Source organism: Talpa occidentalis, unplaced genomic scaffold (genome assembly GCF_014898055.3).
Source record: "Talpa occidentalis isolate TD23 unplaced genomic scaffold, MPIMG_talOcc4v2.1 talOcc4.2, whole genome shotgun sequence".
NCBI classification, from domain to species: domain Eukaryota; kingdom Metazoa; phylum Chordata; class Mammalia; order Eulipotyphla; family Talpidae; genus Talpa; species Talpa occidentalis.
Window position 1 is genome coordinate 116,437,431 of NW_023602073.1, and position 17,055 is coordinate 116,454,485.

The 17,055-nt window shown below is 35.5% G+C and overlaps 1 protein-coding gene across 1 annotated transcript; it reads right to left on the reverse strand.

Annotated features, from left to right (window-relative positions):
* Positions 1–835: 835 nt before the first annotated feature.
* ZUP1 (zinc finger containing ubiquitin peptidase 1) lies at positions 836–16,340 on the reverse strand. The gene is made up of 10 exons (XM_037520292.2): positions 16,081–16,340; positions 14,227–14,799; positions 12,712–12,819; positions 10,592–10,713; positions 8,314–8,482; positions 6,104–6,292; positions 5,621–5,786; positions 4,292–4,443; positions 3,188–3,408; positions 836–1,081 (listed from the first exon to the last, which is right to left on the reverse strand). The coding sequence occupies exons 2-10, from the start codon at positions 14,783–14,785 to the stop codon at positions 1,034–1,036; spliced, it is 1,734 nt and encodes a 577-aa protein (XP_037376189.1). The 5' UTR covers positions 14,786–14,799; positions 16,081–16,340; the 3' UTR covers positions 836–1,033.
* Positions 16,341–17,055: the final 715 nt, after the last annotated feature.

Genomic DNA, 17,055 nt, shown 5'->3' on the forward strand with positions numbered 1-17,055 from the left:
GCAGGGGCCAGGTTGTGTGGGACGTCTGAATTTTATCCATAAGAAATGAAGTGGATTCAAATTAGAAAGTCACAAAATCATTTTAGAACATCTGGGTTCAGCGTGGAAGATGGATAGGATCAGTTAGGGGGTGATCACGTTATCTAGGTGAGAGATAACGATGGCATGACATAAGATAACTGCATGGGATACAAAGCAGAAAATTGGTTACCAAAGAACAGAATATTAGAAAGGAAGTTTTCTAAAACTTTTCAACCAGTAATATTACAGAATCTTAAGAGTGTAATTTTCAGTATTCGATGGAGTAGCTGCTATTTATAAAACTTCACTCATCTTTGTTCATTTTTCCCCCATGGTGTTGCTTAAGTTTTTTGTTGTGTAATAGCCATTTCTTCATTTATCCTGAAAGCACAAACTCTAAATCAGTTACATAGGTTAAAAGTATAATTATTTAACAAAAGCAAACTTTTTAGAGCTATCTTTTTAGAGCTATGTCTGATAAATATTAAGGTTATTTCTAAGTGGTGTGGAGGAAATTTCATTATTTATTTATGTTTTATAACAGAAGGCAGCAGAATGTTAAAATGGAAAGAGCTTAGAAATGCTACAACCTGGGTTCACACTCTAGATTATAGCAATTTCCTTAGACAGATTACTAATTTCGTAAAGCTTCAGCTCCTGCACAAAGTTAATAAATGGTAATTGTCTCACAGAATTATTTTGAAGATTAAATTAATTAATACATGGAAAATACTAAAAATACCTAACATAAGTAAGAATCCAATCAATATTACATATGACTATAATATAAAATCAATTTCTTAAAGACAGATAAATACAAAACCCACAATGCAAACAAGAAATTTTATTTAAGTAATTACTAAAGAGTGAAATATTAAAGTATAATTTAGACATTTAAAAATTAAATTACAAGCTGGCATTTAGAGAACTCACAGATTCATAAAATTGAATTAGATTTTAATTATATGAATTTGGAAAATGAAATTACATCATCACCGAAATGCTTGCTTCTTCAAGGAATCTTCTCTGCTGTAAAGACTTGAGAAGCTTGTCTTCTGGCCTGGAAAAAAAATTAAAAAAAAAAAAAAATTGTTCAATGTAAGCAAGAAATCAGTTAGAGTATATATTATTATTCTATAAAAAATAAAATTTGCTTTTTTTTAAGATAATGAAAAATGTTTACAGTGAACATGGATCTCGCTATTTTATGATTAAAATCAACCTTTAACTTTATCCAGTCAAATTGATAGGGTAAAAAAATACAATTTTGGTATTTAAATTATTGCAAAGAGACATTTAGTGTACCATTAAACTGAAGAACCTCTCAACAATTCTTGCCTTTTTTTTTTTTAAAGTTTTTTGTTTTTTTTTTTTAAGATTTATTTATTGATTGATATATACATACAAGCACTGGGTACAGTCAGAAGCACGGGAGGGTGAGAGAATTCACCAGAGCCAGAGCGGGGAGCAGAGCAGGCAGAAGGACCGAAGTACACTGCTGAGGGGAGCAGCGGGCAGCAGGAGAGGTCTGCGCGCCATGTGGGACCCTCCTCCAGTGGCCAGGGAGCAGCCGGGGATCGAACCGGCGCTGCAGAGGCTGCGGGCAGCTTCGCAACCCAGCACTCAACCGCTGCACCACCGGGGAGGCCCAACAATTCTTGCCTTTATACCCCAAGTTTTGAGGCTGAAAAGAATGCTGTAAGAGCTTCCATTTCAAACAATTTTAGTCCATTCCCTCACAACCCTGTTATTCCCCATAAATGTTCCTCTCTTGTCCTCTATCTCTTCTCTCTTTATGGGGAAACAAATCAATGTGAAGTAATCTAATAGAGACATTTTTTCTGTAAGATTTTGGAAACTGTGCATTCTACAGACTTGACATACTACCACATAGCTTCAGTTTATATCAAATAGAGGGTGTTCAAGTTCTTTTTTTTTTTTTAAAGATTTATTTATTTATTTATTTATTTATTTATTTATTTATTTATTTATTTATTTGTACAAGCACTGGGTACAGTCAGAAGTGCGGGAGGGTGAGAGAATCCACCAGATCTAGAATGGAGAACAGAACAGGCAGACTGACGAAATACACTGCTGAGGGGAGCAGCGTGAGGCAGGAGAGGTCTGCGCGCCATGTGGGACCCTTGCCCGGTGGCCAGAGATTGAACCGGCACTGCAGAGGCTGTGGGCAGCTTCGCAACCCAGCGCTCAGCCGCTGCGCCACTGGGGAGGCCCGGGTTTTCAAGTTCTATAAATTTTTCTATATCACTCAAACTTAACTTGCAAGTAATAAAGATACATTGAACTAAAGTTAAACTTTAGAGTTGTTTCTATTCAGTAAGCACAAGTGAACAAAATAAGCCTTGGGATTCACAAGACTCAAACTTTAACAAACAATAATTATAAGAACAATGTAAGTTAGGTCTCCTTTGATTAAGTTAGGTTTTCTTACCACATTTTATCATTTTTCACCACTCATCTGATATTAAAATAAATATTTTTATTAAGTTCTGAGTATTTGAAAGTCATTAGGTGCCTAATGAAATTTATTGATGTTGATTTCAGAAAATAAATGACAAAAAAACAAAATGTCAACTTAATAAAACAGAATGAGATGTTATGAGATACAATGGGCTAAAATTGAGGGCTTCCGTGGTGGGGCAAGGGGCTGGGTCGCAGTTCCATGAAGCTGTCTGCAGCCACTGCAGCACAAGTTTGATCCTGGCCGGCCAGGGAGCTGCCCACATGGCACAGCAGACCTCTCCTGTCTTGCCCACTGCTCCCCTCAGCAGTGTATTTCAGTAGATCCGCCTGTTCTGTTCCCCACTCTGTGTCACGTGGATCCTCTCACCCCCTGCATCTATGGCCTAAACCCGGTTCTTGTACGAATAAATAAATGATTTTTTTTAAATGGTCTAACATTGATTTTAACTAAAATTTTCAATTTCAACCTATTTTATTTTTCTTCTTCTTTTGAAATTTTACTTGTGTTTTTGAAGGCAATTTTTTTTTTTTAATTGCAGTGACATTCCATTGTAACAGCATATAAGTTTCAGGAGTAATCATTAAAAAAATGTGCATACACGACATTAAAATCACCACTAAAAACTTTGAACTCTTAAAACTCTGTTTTGCATTTCATGTAATAAAATATTTAGATACTTACAACTTTTTCCTCTGCAGAAAGAACACCCTCTACTGCCAATATCTGGTATTGCTTATGTTTTAAACTTCCCACAAATTTTCGAAGTTGCCTGATACTGCTGGCCTCAATGTCTTGCTTTAATAATTTCTCCATTTCTCGAGAAGGACATCCGGGATCAAATATTAGTAAACATAATGTTCGGTTTTTTCTCTCTTCAATTCCAACAACAGTTCGACTATGACCTATCAAAAAATAAAATAACAGACATATATGTATGTATTTCATATCTATGCATATAGATGTTTCTCTCTATATATTTCTCTCTTTTGGTATAGTGTGTGTGTGCACATGTCTGTTCAGTCCCTCTGACACATTAAGTATCTAAACTCTTTTATCCCTAATATACAAGCAAAGCAAGTAGTTCTTCATAATCCAATTCTAGTTGTCTAGAGGGTTTATTACAAAAAATTCTACTTCAAAAAATTTATGTATCATTTATATTTTACTTTTACTTTCCAAATTCCTTGATCCTTCTTATTCAAGTAATTCAAATGGCTCTATAAACAAAAATAAATTTATATAGACCAGAATTTCAAAGAGGAGTGCTTAATCTTTATAGCTCATGCTCCTAAACAATGATATTCCTAACATTTATTTCGCTTTATTCCTCTCCATACAAATCATCCATTCAACAAAATTTACAAAGTACAGGTACTATTACAGGCAGCTAGCTTATATAGAAGCAAGCATAACAAACATTCCTGGCTTCATGAAGCTTTTATCCTAATTGTAATAGTCTATAAATGATAATTATATACTATGTTAAAGAAAAATAAAATAGGGAAGAGGGACTGGAAATAAAGTGGTCAGGAAAAGCCTCACTAGAGTGACATATAGGTAAAGATCTTGAAGAAGGTAAGAGGAAAACAATAAAGGTAGAATGAACTAGGTGTTCCTGTCGATGCCAGGGATATCATCTTCATTACTCGGAAGTACAAAGCTCTTACAATCAGATAGACTAATGTCACAATACTTCCTTCCTCCCCATTTTCAGAATTGTAATCTTTTCTAAAGCCAAAGCCAATCAGTTTTCATATAGTTATGAGTTAAATGAGTTACACTAACCTTGATGCTGAAGATAGATAGGAGGTTTTGATGTACACACTACTTTTGGACTCCCTTCTCTCTCTGAAGAGTAATAGCTTAAAATCCATTCAAATAAGCGAGGGTGTGTACCCAAAGGACCAGTTGACTTGTGAAAATCAACAATATGACACCTATGAAAAATTGAGGAAATGGATTAGAGAATATATCCTTACCTTCTTGCTAGTAAAATTCACTGCAGTTTTAAAGGGTTAATTTTAAAAGGTTAATTCAAAATAAATTATTTTTAATTCAGAAAAATACAATCACCCAAACTATCACTTAAATAATAAGGACTAGGCATCCTCTCTTAGGAAACTAAGGAAGGAAGTGCTCACACAAAGAAAGTTATCTAAAAAGAAGAGCAAGACATATGTAATCCAGGAAATATCCAGGCTCTAATTCAAGATAACAGTGCAGAAATGTTATATAAGATATTATTCATAGGGTATCTATAAGGCAAATAATCCAGCAGAAAACAGGAGGATTCAAGAAGGAGGCAGGGAATAAGGAATACTTTACATTATATAAGTGGAATGTTTGGAGAGACCTGAGACCATGATGTAATCAAATAGTGAAAGTGAAAAGGAAAGGCAATTATTTTTTTTAAAGATTTATTTATTTATTTATACAAGAACTGGGGTACAGTCCAGATGCGTGGGAGGGTAAGAGAATTCACCAGAGACAGAGCGGGAACAGAACAGGCAGACTGACGAAATACACTGCTGAGGGGAGCAGTGGGCGTGACAGGAGAGGTCCTGCGCACCATGTGGGACCCTCGCAGGCCGATAGGGATTGAACCAGCGCTGCAGAGGCTGCGGACAGTTTCACAGCGCGGCACTCAACTACCTGCGCCACCAGGGGAGGCCCAGGAAAGGCAATTATTAATGAAGGAAAATATTAAAAGGTTTTTCAGAAAAGGAAATTAAGTCAGCATTGAATAATATTTACATATTACATAATATTTACATAAAGATAAACTGATTTTAATAAAAACTGAGATTTAACTATATTAGGACAGGTGAACAGATGGGAGATGAAGTAGGAATGTAATAGACCATGTCTAAAACTGATAAACTAAGAAAAAAAAAAACATGAAAGCACATTATTTAAAAACAATGAAACTGAAAACTGTCTCTGAGACCAGAACTTGAAAATAGGAGCACGAGATAGGAAATGAGTTGCTGATTTTCATTAAAAGTCAGTGCTACTTAATTTTACTTTTCAACTATCTCTTTGATAAAAATAATTAAACAGAAAACCACCTCCCAGATAGGACAATAATATTTACTGGGGTTTTCAGGTACATACTTTATCCTTAAGGAGGTCAGGAGTGTATATACTTCACATGCTCCAATCCAAGCCTTTGTTCCCTGTAACCTGTTATTAAGTTGAGAGGCCCCCTGAGGATCAAAACCTTCTTTCCATGCATCTTCAATCATAGCCTGAATTTTTGGAATGCAAGGAACTGACATACCTAAAATTATACAAGGAAACACTAAATTACATGCCAACTACTAAAATACTGAATAAAATCATTCAGCAGTACACCATATAGTCTAGAGGAACCTACAACAGTTTTTATTCCTGATATCTTCGATTAATTTCTCTCCCTCCAACCAGAATTTCAGTTCCTAATGTAAATACTAACTAGAATAATTCTTTTTTTTTTTTTTTTTTTTACTAACTAGAATAATTCTTTATTAAAGTTAATTATGCCTGCTATGTATTAATGCATTCCATATTATATGTACCTTCACAGATCTTATGTTCAGAGTACCGTATTTCACATACCTTTCAAGCAATCATCATAAGCCTCATTTTGTAATAATGATGAAAGAAGCATTTGGAAATTTCTGTAACCACAGCCCCAACCTTTGTCACCAAATGATGAATGAAAGTGATCCACCATTGTAGAAAGCCACACACGCCTCACATCTGTGGCAGCATTTTGATAATACCTGTAAAGTGCCTCAATAATTCCTATAGTAGAAAAGAGATTAAAAAGATTTAGAAAGCTGTTATCACATTTCTATGGCTCTCAAGTATTTCTAATATTAATCTTCCCCTCAAATTCCCCATTAAATCCTGTCATTCCATCTTCTTTACCTTTTTACTGATACAACATTAGTTCAGGTCCTGACTGCTACTACTATGAAAGGTTTCTGACATTAGCATATACTTCTTCACTGAATTGAAATTGCTTTGCATCGTCCATTTCTGCATCTTCCATTTTCTTATACATACTGCTGGATATTACTCTCTCTGAGAGTAATAAAATTAAATCAATTTGCTTCCTGTCAAAAATCTTTAATAGCTTTCTACTAAAACTACAAAACAGTTTTAATCCATGGCATATGAAGCCCAAAGTAAGTTATCCTCTAACTTACCTTTGTTTCAAACCATACTTCTTGCCATAATTGTGGCTGTGACCTAACTAAACACATTAAGCATGATTTTGACCATGAAGTTTTTATTCAATTCTAATACTTGCTAAGCACTTTTTTTTACATACTTAATACTATGTTAAGCACTGAGGATATAAAGGATGAATGTAGAAATGTAACTTGAAATCTCATGGACCTAAACTATAACAAGGGCTATAACACAGATAAATAAGGTATATCTGACTCTATCCCTTTCCTCCTCCTATTCTCTTTTGTATTTTGAAATATTACAGATCCTTCAAGGATCAAATGCTACCATTTTCATAAACTCTGATTCTAAACCACCCCTACCCCTATAAAAAAAAGATGCGCTAAACATTCACATATATTTTTTAGGTCTCCTAAGTACTAGCCATATTCTATCATTGCAGAATACTACAGTTCTTTGTGCATATTGCACTTACTTTACAGACTTTGTCACATTTGTGGGCACAGATGTCTTATTAAGATAGCATTCTCATATGGCATGTGGCACCAAAAAGATAATCACTAAGTGCTTTTCACGTGAATGAGGGGTATCCTATAGGAAAATGGGTGTTTGTTTTGAAAAACATAGGGTCAATAAATGAAAACAGCCAAATGAACCAATAGTTGTAGTTGTGCCTAGCACCATGAAGTATAAAATGTAGCTTATAACAATATCCAAGGAACTTAAGTAGATAAGACTTACATTCAAGAAAAAGAACAATGTTATAAAAAGAGAATTAAATGTTGCATCATGAAGTGGGCACTGTAGGAATTGAGAGAAACTAAAATGTGGGCTTCAGTACCACAGACTTTGGTGAAGATAGCAAAGATTTGAGACAACCCTTTAAGAGGATAAACACCCCAAGAAAAACAGAAAAGAAAACAATATGTATCTAGAATTCTTTGATATACTCATTATAACACAGAGGTACCTCACTCTCTGGAAAACACTGCTATGGAAACCACATCATGTAATTGTTTTAATGGAAAATTTCCACATAATAAAGTACTTTCTAAATTTTGGCAACTAAATTTCTTTACATGATTTCCTAAGATGAACCTATTGTCTTGTTAAATTACATTCTATTGTTAAAATTATGACACCTTTATATGAGAGTTGTTTCAATTAATATTTGAATAATTAAAAAAAATCTTTGCCACTAATCACTCATTTCTAAATTTCAAGGCAGCTGATAAAATGTATGTAAGCATTATACAGAGCAGTGTTCTTTAATCTTTTATATATATAACTTAACTTACATATATGCTATTGTATAGAACTTCAAAATACATATAATAATATAGAAGTATTTGGTTTAAAATACTGAAATTAATTTCACCCATTCATTTTGAATTTTTCTAATGTGACTTAGTGGAAATATAAAATTTACATGGTTCATATTACATCTGCATTAGATGGCACAAATCTACAACACAGCACTCAACAAAGATTATTTTAAAGATTAAATTAAAGGTTTCATTTTTGAATACAAAGTAAATCAACACAGCATAAAAATAAATTTATAAATAGTAGTCTAGAAGTTTCAAAACAATACTTTGAAACCATGATTTTGGTGTGTAAGTACTTACCAGAAGTTCTAGTTTTTCCATCATCAACACCAATAGCTAATGATTCCATCATATCAGCTTTTCTTCTATGAAATTCAAATGGATGCATTCTTCCCCTATTTACTTCTATCTCCATATTCCGTAGTTGCTGTTGTTTATATCCTCCAGAATTATCTAAACCATATTGTCTCTATTGAACATAAAAACAAATGACTTCATTTAATGTCCCCTACCTTGATGCCGAGGCAAACCTAATCACTATTTCATTTGGAAGTGTATTTGGAAACTTTCTGGGTTTTAGACTTTTAGATATCAACTTAAATATTTTTATAAAAAATTATTTAAATAGTCTTTGCCTTAAATAGTCATTGTATATAAACAACAACTGTAGCAAGAGCCATGCTTTCTTTAGTAGTGTAAGGAGAGAATCTGGTTTACTTAGTAAAGGTATTGTGAAAGGCAGATGAACATACTGTTGATTCTTTCAAGAAAACTTGATAGTACTGCTTATTTGGTTCCCAGCCCAATATAACCCATAATTCATTCAGGTAGTCATTCCACATAGTAAATGAACTGTTTTTGTACAATGAACAGAAATATCAAGTAATACGAATAACATGAATATGAATCTCAAAAAATATGAATAAAATTTCTTTGGAAAAGTTCCTGAGATCTAAACAAGTAACTTGTAAAGTTATAAAACAAACTCCCTTAAATATTGGAAACTTTTGTATTGATAATGTTCAAAAATCTACAAAGTAAAGAAGAATGAGGAAAATCCAACTCTTTCTCGCCCGAGTTCTGGTATAAGAATATTTTGCCAATAAATGAATCATCATGAGAAAAATACCTATATTAGATATTTCTAAGTATATTCCAAGGAATAATGGCAATGTGTTAGAAAACTAAGAAAAGAAGTCAGAGTTTAAATTAATCTTGGAAAATTGTGAAGTACACAAACTTACTTCACTGAACACTTTAAAACACATTCAATCATAAACTCTTTTTATTTACACATTATCCTAAAATGAACATTTAAAAACCATGAGCATATTAGCACTGAAGATACCACAGTCTACAGCAAAATAGGATTGAAAGTAGTGGAAAAATCTATAAAAAGTTTAAATGCATTAAAAACATAATAGATGCTGGTCGTTTAGTATGATACTACCACCCACCTAATATAAATCAAATCTCTAGTATCATCAAAAAGCATTTTCTATTAAAAATGGTTCTTTTGGCTGGGCATCCCTGGTGGCGCAAGGGTTAAGATGCAGACTGTGAAGCTGTCCGCAGCCTCTGCAGCACAAGTTCGATCCCTGGCCGGCCTGGGAGCAATCCACATGGTGCAGCAACAGACCTCTCCTGACTCACCCGCTGTTCCCCTCAGCAGTGTACTTCAGTCGATCTGCCTGTTCTGTTCCCTGCTCTGTCTCTGGTGAATCCTCTCAGCCTCCCCCCAACAAGTCTGTCCTATACCCCAGCTCTTGTATGCACAATAAATAAATCTGTTAAAAAAAAAAAAAAAAAAGTGGTTCTTTCAGGACTCCCTTGTTGGCCTAGTGGTTAAGTCTCAGCGCTATCACCATGACAGCCTGAGTTCAATCCACCACCAGGGAGCTATAAAACACATATGGCGCAGCCAACATCTCCCACCTCCCTGCTGCTCCCCTCAGCTGTGTATTTCAGGCAATCTGCCTGTTCTGCTCCCCTCTCTGTCTCTGGTGAATCCTCTTACAACTCGCTCCTCTGGCCTACACCCCAGTTCTTGTATGCATAAATGAAAAAAAAATCTTTAAAAATAAATAAATAAAAATAAAAATGTTTTTTTCTAAATATCTGAATTGTGATCATTAAAAGAATTTAAGGAACAGGAAAAATAAATTCAAATTTCTCTTCTAAGCAGTTATACAAACACTTAATTCTGAGTCTTGGTTTCCTAATTTTCTCCCACAACATAAGTTTGAGTCCAGGCTTTATCATTTAACAGTGCCTGATCCAGAGCAAGTTAATTAAACATTCTTTGTCTCTATTTCTTCATCTACAATAAAATGAAGAGCCAACATAAATCCTACCTCAGTTGTGAAGATTCTGAGACACTATACATGAAATGTTTATACCTGTACATGACCAGAATGCATACTTATAAATAGTAACTGTCATTTACTGTATTATGTGTATATGTGTGTGTAAATATGTGAATATTTTATATAACAAGTACAAAAACAAGGACTCAGCATGACCGAAAACTAAGACCTCTACCAAACCAATATATTACAACTGCCATTAATCTTTTTACCTGCAGCTTTTGAAAGTCTTCCATTTCTTGCCTTGATTCTTCAGATCTCCTCTTTCTGTCTTCTTCTTGTTGAAGCTGGTGAGCCAATTCAAGATCACTAGAACAATGGACTCTATCCATGCCTATTTGACATTTTTAATGTTTAGAATAAGATCATTACTGTAATTAAGACTTATTTATTAACACATTTTAACAATAGAGCAAATGCTTTTGTCATTTATTCATAACTATAATGTCATGGAAGCAGTGTGTACTAATCTAGCAGAACTTAGAGCTACTTTTGTAAAGGTATTAACCTCCATTTAAATCACAAACATTCACTAAGTGTGTAAGTTACAATAATGATCTCATTTGAACATCTTAACAACCACATAAAGGAGTTATTCTTAGATACCTAGGATACTAGAACTCAGAGAAATTAAGCAATATCCTTCATTGGTGTTCTTTATTAACACAACTAAAGCAGATTTTTTTTAAAGAAATTATGGGGGAGGGCCTCCCCGGTGGCGCAGCGGTTGAGCGCTGGGTTGCGAAGCTGCCCGCGGCCACTGCGGTGCCGGTTCGATCCCCGGCTGCTCCCCGGCCACCGGAGGAGGGTCCCACATGGCGCGCAGACCTCTCCTGCCGCCCGCTGCTCCTCTCAGCAGTGTACTTCGGTCCTTCTGCCTGCTCTGCTCCCTGCTCTGGCTCTGGTGAATTCTCTCACCCTCCCGCGCTTCTGACTGTACCCAGTGCATGTATAAACCAAACAAACAAACAAACAAATAAATAAATAAGACATGCCTCTAGAAAATTAAAAAAAAAAAAAAAAAAAGAAATTATGGGGGGAAAAAGAAATTATAAAAATCCACACTTGGGAAGTACAGGTGTTAGATCATAACTTGATTAAAGTCTGGTCCCAAACAAAAAGTACAACTTCGCAACACACAACCCTGTTTCCCCTCTACTCGGTATCCCACAGATGCACTGGTCAGCATCTTCTCTCCTAGACCTCCCAATTTGATGGTTTAATTATACATTTCTTTTCTTTCAAATCTCTGCCTCTTCTACATTTTCTTATTTGGTCCTCACCTCCTTTGCTGGAGAGAAGCAATTCACAACTGGTTTTTGCACATCTCTAAGACTATCTACATTGATTTACTCACACCCTATCTTTTCTCTCACTGCCTACCATAGGCTTACAGAATAATTTATGTGCCCATACAAAGCCTAAATAGTTAACATAGTTAACAGTTACTAGACATTCAGTTTCAAGGGGTTACTTTCCACAGTAGTTAGAAGATAATCATCTAGAGAAGACAATTCCATCTATGCTTCTAATCTTAGATTAGGCTGAATGGGCAGGGAATATTGTCCGAGGTGATCACTGATTGGTACTAGGATCACTAATAATAGACACTAAAGACCACTGTCTTAACAAGAGGTACCTATGTAACTTAAGGAAATGAAATCCAACAGAACACAATTGGTTTCTCTTAGGGTTTACTTTATATGTTATTTCAGTGGAACCATGAAATTCATTTAGGACTTTTCCACTTCTAAGGCACTATAATGATTATTTAATCAATGCTATTATTAAAAAGGGATAGGGCACAGAGGAAAATGTTTAGAGTCACTTGTAAAATTACTAAGTTGCAACTTTAGAAGGTGGGCCAACAAGCTGGAAATGCATTTAAAAGACTTTAAAATCACACATTCACATTCTTTGAAAAATGTTTTATGTGCCATAAGATACCTTTGCTCTTCATTGATAATTTTTTGCTGACCAGATGCTAAATTTATTACTAGCTGCAGGGGAAAAAAAACTTCACCTTACAATGCAGATAGATTTTTTTTTAATTGCACAATATTTTATTATTTTCTAAATATTGATACTCTTGAGACAAAACCCATGTGCTGCCTCTAACGCAGCTGTTGATCGCAATATTCATCCTTTACAACTTTTCTGTCAAACAACTTCTAAAAAAGGTTAAAGCTAGATTAGAATTCTTTAAAAGGACAGATTTATTTTTTAATCAGTAAGCTTTTTTTTCCCCTCTGTATAACTAATGTAAAAATTAGATGCGTGTCATGGGAAGTAGAAATTAAGTGACAATTTCATTTTAAAATCATAAACATACCTTGTCCAAAGCTTTCTTCTAAATGCAAGTCAACATGTTCCTGGAGAATAGGGTAATTTGTACAGATGAGCCCACACATAGGGCAGTCATATAGTGGTTGATCACAGTCTGTTGTAGAGACATAATTAAATTGGTTTTATTTTAAAAACTGTCAGACTTCCACTCTATGTCAAGGACTGTATACTACTTACTAGCCTTGTTAAATAAATAAAAGCTCTTTGTAGTTGTATGTAAAGTTATTTTTCTACTTCTAGGCAAGATGAAAGAATGAGCATAAGCACAACTCTCTCTTACCAATTAACAAAGAAAATATTATTAATAAACAAATGTGAAGTTGAAATAAACAAGTCGAAAGGAAAATCAAGATGGTAAGGAGGGGTCTGTGTGGATATGGACTTTTCAGGCGTTAAAGTCTCAGCATCCTCCAACTAAACGGAAAGGTACAGAACTCAAGCATTCAACATATAACTGGGAATTGAGATTGCCGATTTGTGACTAAGGGATCAAGTTGCTTTTTGATCCATCAATCAGCACCTCAGGCAGGCAAACAGGTATAGCTCACCCAGAACAGAAGAACTGGTACCTCCATAAGATCAAGACTTGGTCAATATTGTGCACAGAAGAAGGAGCCAGAAGTGCATATATACAAAGTGAAGGAATAGAGCAACTCATGCATGTAAGGTCGGTTTAGAGATGGAGACTGTGAACAACCAAGGTGAAGAAACCATGAAACTTTCATTGAGAAGGGATTATGACTAAAATTCCCATAACAGATGACCTATATAACATGTGAGTTACAAAATATACTGGGAAGGTCTAATACCACGAAAAAAAGTCCAGAAATTCACAATTGAAGGAAGTCACATGTGAGGAAATGGAAATGAGTAATCCAGAGAACTTAAAAAAAAATATGTTGAAAATCTTCAATGAAATAAAGGAGGGAACTACTGAATCTTCCCTCTTTCATTTCACGACAGAAAATTAGGAAACAAAAATGTCAGAAAGGAAAAAATGAAAATATTAAATCTAAATGATATAATCATTAGAAGAAAAAAATCAATGGCAAACCTCAAGAAAATATTTTGTAAAACTGAGAAAATATTTGCACAACTAGCACTAAAAGATAAAGGTAGTAAATGGCTTCCTTAGGTAATGCTGTAGGAGAACAGAGGTTTTTTAGCTAGCACAAGAACTCAATAACAGAAAGTAAGAGTCAAGGGCAGTATTAATGTCACAGACTAAATAAAAAATTTAAAAAAAAAAATCTTCCGGAAACTGGATTTGAGTGTGTTTCTCCTCAGAAAGATTTTAAAACTATATACAATGTAGCTGTAACATTTTCTGAATCAAAATTCTTTTCCATTATTGTATTTTCATATTTCAATAATAGCAAATGAACAATTTCCTAGATATAAATATAAAAACACATCTGTAGTAACCTGATTTCCAAACCAACCTCAAGATGCCATATATTGAACTTATTCTTTTACTTATAATATAAAATGAAAGCTTTACCTTCTAAGGAAGTATCTAAAAGATCCGCATGCTTTGTTTTCACATGAGTTTCCATGTCTTTACTATAGTCTTCTATTTTTCCACAGAATGGACATTCAGGAGGACTATATGTTGTTCCATACACTGATCCTTTAATTTCAGAAAAGTCACACTGCTTTTCCTTCCTCTTCAGGAGTTTTTTTGATTCAGTTAAGTTTCCTGAATAAACATCTTTATGTTTTAAAGTAACATCCTTAGGCAGACTTGGAGCTGAAATTTTTGGATTCAATGCACAAGCTGAATGAACGCTTGAATTAACTTCCATTCTACACTGTAGGGTGGTATCCTTTTTGTTATCTGAAGTTTCATACTGTATTGTATTGATCCTTTCAAAGTTTCTTTCCAGTTCATTTTGTTCAAAATGTGCAGTTTCAATGTGAAAACACATTTCTTCATAATTCACACCTGACAACTTGCAAAATGGACATATAACTTCATTTTCCATGTGCACAATCAGGAGGTGAGATTTCATGTCTGGTTCTGAGGTTACTGTTTCACCACAAATATCACAATAAAGCATGGTACATGGGGTAGCTAGAAAAGAACACAATATTCTTTTAAGTTGGAAAGTAACAGTTGAAGAAAAATAAAATGCACTTTATCATATGATTTGTGACAATTACAATTGTTATTTAACAATGAATTTAGACAAAGAAATTTTCAATATGTTTATTCCTCAAACAAATTTATTCTCACAAATTTATTTCTAAATCTCAAAATATCACTAATGGATTTCAGTTCATGGTTTCAATAAAACAAAGGCAATAATAATGCAAATTGAAATAATTTTTAAAATATTTCAAAAAGTGCTTTTGATCTAGGTGGAGAAAAATAAGCTTCATAAAACTCTCTGGGTAAAGTAAGTCTGTAAGAGAACAGAAAAGAACCCTTACCAACTGATGTATGTAAATATAAGATGGAGAGGGTAAAGAAACACATCTTATTTTTAGCAGTTAACAAAGAGCTTTACATATGTCGAAATATTTTTGGTTTCATTATCTTTCTACATGACGGAAACCCCAGCTCAGTTATCTGTAACCACAGCCAGAAAACAATAGAAGCCAAAATGCTAACCTAGTCAGGCCCCAGAGTCTCAGTATGGTTTTATTCTAAAACTATAGAATAAAAGCACTTAATACAGTAGAAATCTTGGCTGATTCCAGAGTCAAGAGAACTGGGTAATAATCTCAGGTTTTAGAAAACACACTTCAGATTTTTGAGGTTAGGTCTGTAAAATGAGTTGCACTAAGTCAGCACTCAATTTTCGGTTTTATGGGCTCATAAAGTACTGGCCACTCACAACAATGTGATTTCCCGGAAATATCAATAATATTAAAGGTAATCACCGCCACCACCTTTCTACAGAACACCATCCAACTAAGGATTAATTTAAAACAAAACGTAACAAAAAATAATGATACTTCCCATCTCTTAAATTTAGCTTTACAAGACCTCCCTACATAATATTCCCTTTTCTAACTTCTCTTCGGACAAGTGAAAACAGTCTGATTTTATAAGGCAATTCTTGCAAATTCCCAGCGGAAAGAACGTCACATCCAGACAGTTTCTTCTTTTTCCATCGCGAGACAGGGCTACACACAGAAGGACACACTTGGTTTCCTAATACTTTGAGACCATGACAAAAGGGGGGTTTGAGGGTACATAGTAAGGAAGGCAGTAAGGGCCGCAATGCCGCGGGGCCGAGGCATCTCAGTTCCGGCCCAAAGGCCCGAGCCAGGCCGCAAAATCAGACTCAGCACTAACTAGGGTAAAGTTTCGATCAGGGGAATGAGCGCTGACACCGTCAGTCCTTACCAGGCCGGAGAGCCGGCCGCCGCACAGTCCTACGCCTGCCTGCCTCTTCGGGACCCCGGGCTGCCAACGGCTACTGCGCACGCAGAGGGGTGCGTGCTCGGCCCCCGACACCTTTACCAGGCGGAGAGATTGAAACCTGACGCTCACTATACACTAAGACGGGCAGCGACTGAGAAAATCACCGGCCACTCTCAAAAACTTCAGCCTCCTGTGTCATCCGAAAAGCTTCCTTCTATGCCCCGGAAGGGAAGAGCTCCCAGCATGCACCACTCCACGCCGACCTCGGTGCATTCTGGGAGTCGTAGTCATTCTTGCATTCTCCGGTCAGGGTGCTGACTCTCCTGATTTTACTAGGACCGAAACTATGCTGTGAGAGCTTTCTGAATGAATTCCTAGGGCGGATCCCGGGGCATTACGGGAGTCTACAATATCCATTTTCTAGAGATTGAGTAGTAGTCTATTCTATTACTAGCAAAGGGCTTATGCTACTGTCAAACTCCAAGCTCTACAAATGATGACTAAGACAATTTTTTGCTTCACAATTACAAGGTCACAGGTACCTTAGGTATCAGTCTTATTTTCTTTTTATGTATCAGTCTTATTTTCATTGGAAAAAACAGTTAATGAGAGTCTAATCGAAAGGCATTATGTTTGAAACTGGGACTCCAGCAGTAATCAAAATGTTAGGGGGAAATGATGTCCTGAGTTAATTTCATACAGGCTTTGTGGACCCCACCCCCACTTCAGACTAAAGCCATCAAGACATTGGGAAAGACAAATCCCATCACCACCAAGGGAGGGTGGCTGGGACCTGAGGGTGGAGTTGGGCAGCCAGGTTGGATATAAAAACCAAACACGTGGGCCTTGGGCTCTCGCTGGCTTGTGATCACTTGCCTCCTGGCTTCACGGCTCCTGGCTGGTGGCCAGCTCTCAGAGCGCCATTTTGGGATTCCTGATCTGTGGATTGGGTAGGAC

Bases quoted from the DNA above. Each gene is read 5' to 3' on its own strand.
- ZUP1 (XM_037520292.2), bottom strand. From the start codon at position 14,785: ATGCTTTATTGTGATATTTGTGGTGAAACAGTAACCTCAGAACCAGAC. The intron at 12,820-14,226 runs GTAAAGCTTTCA...TCTCTACAACAG, and splicing joins TTTAGATACTTCCTTAGAAG to ACTGTGATCAACCACTATAT. The intron at 3,409-4,291 runs GTTAGTGTAACT...ATTTTTTGATAG, and splicing joins TATCTATCTTCAGCATCAAG to GTCATAGTCGAACTGTTGTT.